Genomic DNA, 8,534 nt, shown 5'->3' with positions numbered 1-8,534 from the left:
AAGCTTCATGTAACCACTAAGACATGTCGTTAATCAGATAGTATTAATGCCCGATTCACCAGGCAAAGCAAACCGCTTTACTAAAGTCACAGGAAAAGAGTCAGACACACATGAAGATGGATGAGTAAACAGTTCAGTACTAAACAAAAATTGGGTCAAGAACACCATCAACCGAGGTGAGGAAGTATCAGGCCCATCAGGTTGGTTAGCTTGATGAAGACCAGCTGATTAACATGTTACTCCAGTCAGGATAACACACTTTTCCTTTTGTCATTTTTATGCAGCAGAGGTTGATGTATTTTTAACAACCTCCATCCTCAGAAAACATTTTTGTCTTCATGTGATTTATAAAAACTCAGCACAAAGGAAAGTGTCTCCTAGCCATCATTATCATTCAGGTCTTCACATGAGGATGTAGACCAGAGGAACTATTCAAACATATTTGACAGAGAACCTTTCGTGACTTGACTGCTGCCAGTTTCAGTCTCTGACCACCTCCCTCCTTCCTCAGGCGGTGATGGTGAACAGCAGGGTGGAGGCTCCCATGGTTGCCGTGATGGGGAGTGGTGGGGGGACAGCGGGCAGGTCATGTGCAGGATGTGGAGGACGGATTTCAGACCGCTTCCTGCTGTTCTCCATGGAGCGATACTGGCATACCCGCTGCTTGAAGTGCTCCTGCTGCCATGCCCAGCTGGGCGAGTACAGCAGCACCTGCTACAGTAAAGGCGGCATGGTCCTCTGCAGGAACGACTACATCAGGTGAGCTCAGCATCTGGTACGTTGATCAGACACGTCCGAACTTTATCTGTCAGAAAGCCATTCGGGTCTTGAGGTACCACTCTGTTCTATCAGTTCATGGTTTCACATAAAGTTAGTATCAACTTTCTGTTGTTCCATTTTAGTGATTTCCATACAAGAGGCAGCTCAGCCGCTCATCAGGGCGTGCTAACTTCAAGCTAATCAGGCAGAAAGAGTTGACTATTTCCAGCTTTGACGGTCAGAGTGTCGGCTTCTCTTTCATTCAAACCTGACTACATCTCTTATCTCTGATAATACCTCACTTCTGTATTCACAATGTGTAACAATACATCGATAGGTGTTGTAGTCTCAGTACTTGGCGCTGTCCAAACCATGGGTCTCCAAGGCTACGTTATTAATAAGGCACACAGAGATGAGGCTGTGGCTGCATGTTCCATTGTCTTTTATTAGCTGCACGTACGAGAACAACACAGCACACTGGAGTGCTACAGACAAGACCAGTCGAACACAGAGTGCTCGATCAGATACACCACAATCAGTCCGATTAAGGGTCGCGGGAAGCTGGAGCCTATCCCAGCAGTCTTTGGGCGAAAGGCAGGGTACACCCTGGACAGCTCACCAGTCCATTGGAGGGCAAAATAATCCACAGTTTAACATTTCTTTTTAAAGACTAATTGTGAAAAATACAGTAAGTATGATCTTTCCGACTCCAGCAGTTTATCCGCAGCGAGTTTTCAGCGAGACTGCAGTGTGATGGGGAAGGGGCTACAGGGGGGAACAGGTCTATAGGGGTCGACACATGGGGAAGTTGCGCAATGAGGCGAAAGTCGCTGCCCGCATCCGGCCAAATGACAGGCCACACTCAAGCATGTAAAATTTTGCCCTCGTTCACGTAGATGTGCACACCGATGCTTGCACACAAGAAAATAAAAAAATGAGCAAAGTCTCACAACTCTTCATTGTTAATGCTTTGGTAAAAATCCTAAAATTCCCTCCAATATCAGAATCAATTCTTAGATTGGAGGCCAAATATTTGTACTACTTAGTTACTGTGTCCATAAGGGCTGTAAAAGTACTTGTATCTGGAGCACATCCAGTTCTTATACAGAAAAGTAACTCAAAAATCCTCAATCCTCAATCCTGGTCCTAGAGGACCGGTGTCCTGCAGGCTTTCCGAGTGTCCCTGCTGCAACACACCTGATTCAAATCAATGTGTGTTTAGCAGACATGAGCAGAGCTGAATCAGGTGTGTTCCAGCAGGAACACTTGGAAAACCTGCTGGTCCTCGAGGACCAGGATTGGTGATCTCTGCTGTAAAGTATGAAGAGTTGAGGGTCCAACACTGACCCTTGGGGGACGCCGCAGATAATGCTGAGCAAACATTCCTCAGTTTCACAAACTCCTTCCTCCGAGATAAATATCTTCTCCTCCAGTCTGATGATTTCCCCCCGATGCCATTCCGGTTTAGTTTCTGGAATGACAAATAACTTCCTGTTCCAAAAGTTTTTTCAGGTCCGTGAAATTCCCGCTGTGGACGGTTTTATGGTCCACTGAGTCTGTGATCTCTTCAACTGAATCTATTGATGTTGGTCCGTACTGACTTTCAGGGAGTTTTTGATGTTTTTGTGTTAATTTGTCCAGTCGATTATTGAAAGCTTGTCTGGAATTTTGGAGAACTGAGACGGTAACATGACAAGTTCGTAGTTTGTGAATACAACCTTTTCTATTTTATGTTTGTTCTGGAAATGAACCAGTTTGAAATGATAAGTTACAGATGTGTGTTAATGGTTTTGGAATCCCTTCAACCAGTCGATGGCACCACAGTCAGCCAGTCTTATTAGTTCATTCAGATATAGTATGTCTCTCTCATCCAGCGGTGTGAGGAACTGTAAGTCTGAGAGTTATGCTTCAGTTTTCTATGCAGATTGTTTGGACATAGCGGAGTCTGCAACGCCTGCGGACAGTCTATACCTGCCAGTGAGATGGTGATGCGAGCACAAGGCAGCGTTTACCACCTAAAGGTCAGTATGTGCATGTACTCACCACGATGATCCTCCTCTGGATGATGGCAGAGAGACGATTTTTTCTTTCTTGTTTCCGGCAGTGTTTCACCTGTGCAACCTGTAGGAACCGTCTGGTCACCGGCGATCGCTTTCATTTCATCAACGGCACTATTTTCTGTGAACATGATCGGCCAGGAGGAGGCCTGCTCAGCGGACACTCTGCTCCACTGCAAGCTAACGGCATCCTGTCTGACCAGAAGGTCAGCGCCCATTTTAAACTTTCTTATTCAGGTCTAGCAAAGACAGAAAACTGGGAGAAATAAGTGAAGGATGTGTTTCCATGTAAACCTCAATTCGGAATTATTATTTCCATGTAAACTCATAGGATACTGGTAATTTGGGATGATTTTATTCTGAGTATCAATTCAGAATTAAAAAACATAATTTAACCGTAGTTGCTGTAACAGAAAGAGAGCTAAAAACGGCTTGGCTTTTGCCACAAAACAAGACTTTACCAGTAAAGAAACAAAGAAAACACAAAACTAAACAGTTGGAAAAAACAATACAAACTAAAGAAATTACCATCAACCCTAGCTAAAAAAAACTGCTAAAGGTTGCAAACCAGGAGTGGACTGTCACAGCTGCAGTGGGTTTAAATTTCCCCTCATTTGCTACGTTTACATTAAAGTTTTAATTCCTGTTTAATTCCAAATAAAAGATAATTCTGCTTTAAACTGATGAATAACTACCATGTAAACACTTCATTCCTAATGCAAATTTCTATTCAGAATCAAACATAATTCCGATGTAAGTAGCTGGTTTATTCGCATTTTAATCCCAAACTATTTAATTCCTCTGTCATGTAAACCTTCATTCCACTCTTAGTTAATTCTGGTCATTCTGAGCATGCTCGTTACCTTGTCCTGTCCCGATGACGCGCGTTGTTTTGCCTCCATGTTCGGTGGTCTATCTTTCTTCTCCTCCTCAGTTGCTGCAGAAAGTGAAGTAGTATGCTGGTGTTGAGCTGGTTCTTCACTTTTATGATTAATAGCAGCGAAACTGGTACTTATTATGTAGTTTTTACAAGTTACGAGTGAAAAGACGAGAAGCAGGGAGCCAACTTTGTTTAATTTCGGTATACGTCATACGCGTAGATCGTATATGAAAGATGGACGGAGCCTCCGGCAGTTAAAAGTGAAGCCTATGCAGAAGTGTATAAAACTGCAGTTCCCCCTTCATCCACTAGGGGCTGCAAAACAGAGGAAATCCCCATAGACTCCCATGTTAAAAAGACCAACTTCACAGCAGAAATAAACATGTTTACAGCCTGGTTCAAAAATCCATTTTAGGTTTAATAGATCTGGTTTACAACTGTGACAACTGTGGGGGGAGTGAAATTTTTTTCCAACTCGCCCATTTAAAAGTAATTTAATCTCGAAATTCGGCACATTTAGGGGCGTGTCCTTTTGATTAACAGGTACCCGATCTCCCGCTTCAAGTCAGAAGAACGTAGAACAACCGCGGTTTTTAACGTGACTTAGCTTTAGCCCGCTTACCTCCGTTAGCTGGTTAGCTCCTGTTATCTCTGGGTTAGCTCGGTTAGCTCTTAGCTACAGAAAGCTCGGAGTTCGCTCGATGTCAATCATCCACCATGACGCTCACAGCCCTCCTCTCAGCTCCACCTCTTTGCCCATATTTGTATTTTCCGGGCGAGACGACACGCATGCCCCTGCCAAGATGGTGATGGCAGGAACCGCCCACCGAGCTTCAATTCAGCTCTTCAGAAACCTACGGGTGACGTCACGGAGGCTCCGCCCATCTCTATATATACAGTCTATGGTCATACGTCATGTGCACCCTCTGTCCAATCAGAACCCTTCCCAACCCGCCGCTTTAAAGAGGAATTAAGTGAGGACGTGTTTCATGTAAACCTTCATTTGGAATAATTATTTTCATGTAAACTCGTACAATATGTTAATTCTGAATTATTTAATGAAGAATTATTTTTTCCAAATTAACAAGCAACATGTAACCGTCTCCATTGTGCGTCGATGACAGGTTCCAGGCAGGCAACAGAGGTGTGATCAGAACCAATCCCAGTGGATGATGACACACAGATATTTACGGGCAGCTGGAACAACCCAGTAAATATGCGACTCTGTAGACTCCATAGAAATGTCACGTTGAGTCTCTACAATCTGAAAGCTGTAAAACACTGCCGTTTCACCGCTCGTCCTTTCAGGAGACGTTTGACTGCACCGTCAGTGACTCGGGTCGTCGTATCATTCAGCATGAGCTGAACGATGTAGGTGTGTGTGTGTGTGTGTCAGGTGAGTGTGTGACCTGCTAAACATTCAGCTGGTTTTCAGCATCGCAGAGTTTAACCAGCCATGGTATCTGTATCTAACCTGATCACATGGTCCTCAGAGGAGGAGGAGGTTGTGGTTAGTCTGATATCGCTCATGGAAAACCTTTTCACTGAAAACTGATGATGAGAGTCCGACTTCGGAGCAAATTTCATTTCAGTAAATTCAGCTTTTAAAGTTGCAGAATCATAATAATCATATTAAAACAAATCCGTTCGTGTCAGATGGAGAGCCCAGTGCATCATGGGATACCCTGCACCAGCCTGACCAATAGCAACACAGCTTTCAGTCCGTCAACAGAACTTTATTTCTAAAAGCGCTTTTTTTTTGCAAAATAACAACAAAACAATTCAAATAGATTAAACATAAATATAAAACCACATCCTACGTTAACCCCCCCCCACACACACACACACCACGCTTACACAGCTGGTCACACACTGTGTCATGTGACAAAGCCATGTCGGTCAGGCAGGTAAACGTGTCACAGGTGAGACTGATGACCACGGACTTCCAATGAGAGCAAACCTCCAACCACGTCATCAGAAGTGAAGCAGCTTGTTGGATGACGGTGAAACGTCTCTGATCCTCCTCCTGCAGAGCTGTGTAGGAAGTTACCAGCTGACATGTTTTACTGTCAACCTGTTACTGGTTTCTAACCAGTTCTCCCCACCGTTGACAGGTCTGCTGAGGAAGAGGAGGAAAGCCAACGGATCTGCCGTCTTCTCCTGACTCTGCGTGACCTCCCTCCATCCTGATCGACGGGATTCTCCTGATGGACCTGACCCACTCCGGTTCTGGTCCAGCAGGACCGTCAAAGATCTGAAACTGCTTTTACTTGTTTTATTTTAAGGCAATATTACCGATCAGCTCCGACACGTTCCAGAGGGAATCGTCCCGTTTATGTGCTTCCAGTGGAGTCAGGTCCGCTCGGCTGACGAGCTGCAGCGGAGCTGGTTTCAGTCACAGAGACTCTGACCCAGGCAGAGGAAGATCTTCATGGAGCTTTTTTAACACCAAACACCAAACCTGCAGTTTGCAACAAGCTGTTTCTATCACACACTGATGACGGAGTTCTCTAAACCTAAAGGATCTGGAAGCCTTTTAAATCATTTATGTCTTCAGCTGCTGATCGCAACATGGTCGGGACCCCGATGTGCCTCGCATGCATGGTCTGATGTCCCCAGATGTTGGTCAGGAGTAACGGCCACAACCAGAGACTCCATCAGCTGTTGCTGGTGTCCACAAGTCCAGTCCAGAGGCAGAACAACCACAGATCATGTCACCGTCTGGGTCTGAACTCTGGTTCAAGCATCATCAAATGAACAACTTTGTCTTGCATTTTGTGTTTATTTATATATTATTTTAATGAAACAGATTGAGGTGTGCAGGGATCAGCTGTTGCTGCCCATCCAGCTGGGAAGGTGGTTTCCAAACGATCTGGAGTCCACCAACAGCTGCCAGTCTTCCCAGTGGACGTCCCAGCAGGTTCAGACCAAACATAGACCCAAGCGCCACATCTCAGACTCACTTAGCACGTTAAATGTTCCGGATCCTGAGCGTCCTGTCAAAACAAGAACCAGTATGGCCAGTTAGTTTTCAGGAGCATCTTGTCTCTAACAACAACATGGCAGCAGGGCTTCGGCTGAACAAGACGTCTGCAACAAGGTCCTCTGGACAGACCGCGGCGCCTGATGAGACGTGTCCGCACAGCGCAGCGGCGTTGCAGGGATGAAGATCTGGCTCCTCCTGCAGCTGCAGGACCCGGACACCTTCGTGATCCCAAACTGTCTGCAGATCTGCAGAAGAACGGCTTAAACAGCGAAGAACCTGCAGTCCAGCTGTGGTTCCGTCTTCAGCGATCATCAGGCGAGACCCTCGACACGTCGCCATAGCAACCGTTCATGCTCACTCCCAAGGAGGGTTTAGTGTCCAACTCCGGTCCTCCTGTGCCACCATCCGGCAGGTTTTAGTGTTTCCCGGCTACAACCTGCTTGATTCAAATGAAAAGGTTCTCTAACAACACCGTCTGCAACTGCCTGTCAGGTGCGTTGTAGCCGGGAAACACTGCAGGATGGGAGCTAACGAGGTTAACCTAACATGCATGGACAGGGAGAACATGCAAACTGACCCCCAGGCTCCTGGATGACCTCCGGCTGCAGCCTGGAAAATGCGGCGGGGCCGGACGTCCAAGTCCCTCTGGCTCTCCTTGCTGTGAGGCTGCGGTGCTGACCACTACGCCACCGTATCACACACCTGTTTCTGTGGTATTTAATTACATTGCACCATAAATGGTGATTTATGTAAATGTTGGGGATTTCAGAGTCGGATGATTCTGGGTTGTCATTCATTCATTGTCCGACCCGCTGAAGGGTCGGGGGGGAGTCGGAGGATTTCCAGTAACCAGTTAAGCTGCCATGCATGTGTTCGGACCATAGACTGTATATAGAGAGGTTCAACGGTGCGAGGAAGCCGAGGAAGAACATAAAAACTCCACACAGAAAGGCCATCGTCTGAGCCTCCCCCCAGCCGAGGATTGAACCAGCAACCTTCAGGCTGTGAGGCCACGGTGCTGACCACTGACCAGACCTTTATTGTCCTGATATTTGAAACCAAAACGTACCAAATGTCTGACTGTCTGCAGACTCAGTGATGATGGTCAGTATTACTTCAGCTTGGATAGACCTGATCCTGGACTCCTGGTCGAAACCTCAAAGCTCGCCTGCAAACTGCAGGTATGCAGGTAGCTGAACATGGATTTCCTCCACTGGAATAGTTCATTTTAATAGATTTTCATCTTGTTTTCTCATCCAGGAAGGTTGAGAGCATGAAGAACACGCTGCTAACTGAAGGAGCAACGAAGAGACCCCTAAAGGTCGCAGAGATGACCTTGTTGGTTGGACTGGAGACCAACATGAGCGAACATCGCTGTGACAAGACATTGTAGATCAGTTATGATGCAGAGGACACCTTGGACAACATCTTGAAGACACTGAAGAATCCACACAGCCGTATATTATGATTCCTGAAAATACCGGATGACCTTTGACCCATTTTCCCAAACTGGGACACCATACCTGGAGATTCAGGATTTCATCACAGCTGTTTAGATGTTATGTAGTTAAGATTAACATAGTTCCTTTAGTAGGTATAATCTGAATGTCGGGGTGTCGTGGTCAGCAGATGAAATCCTGGCGGGGTTTCATGTTTCCCTGCTTCTCTCCAGTGTCCTCCCCCAGTCCAACCTGGAGGCCATCCTGGTCCGTCCCCCAGTCCAACGTGGAGGCCATCCTGGTCCGTCCCACAGTCCAACGTGGAGGTGATCATGGTCCGTCCCACAGTCCAACGTGGAGGTGATCATGGTCATGGTCCGTCCCACAGTCCAACGTGGAGGTGATCATGGTCC

General features: G+C 46.3%; 1 protein-coding gene across 1 annotated transcript; it reads left to right on the top strand.

Moving 5' to 3' along the window:
* Positions 1-517: 517 nt before the first annotated feature.
* On the top strand, positions 518-8,075 carry LOC306768179 (LIM domain transcription factor LMO4.1-like; the record flags this gene model as incomplete). Its single annotated transcript, XM_079256410.1, has 6 exons — positions 518-759; positions 2,684-2,780; positions 2,864-3,022; positions 5,005-5,067; positions 7,291-7,373; positions 7,943-8,075. 6 exons carry the CDS (start codon positions 518-520, stop codon positions 8,073-8,075), a joined length of 777 nt encoding a protein of 258 aa, XP_079112536.1.
* Between the last annotated feature and the right edge of the window lie 459 nt (positions 8,076-8,534).

The sequence above is a fragment of the Telmatherina bonti genome, assembly GCF_933228915.1.
Source record: "Telmatherina bonti genome assembly, chromosome: 17".
NCBI lineage: Eukaryota > Metazoa > Chordata > Actinopteri > Atheriniformes > Telmatherinidae > Telmatherina > Telmatherina bonti.
Note: the sequence above shows the minus strand (reverse complement) of the source record. Positions and strands in the feature narration are given on the sequence as shown.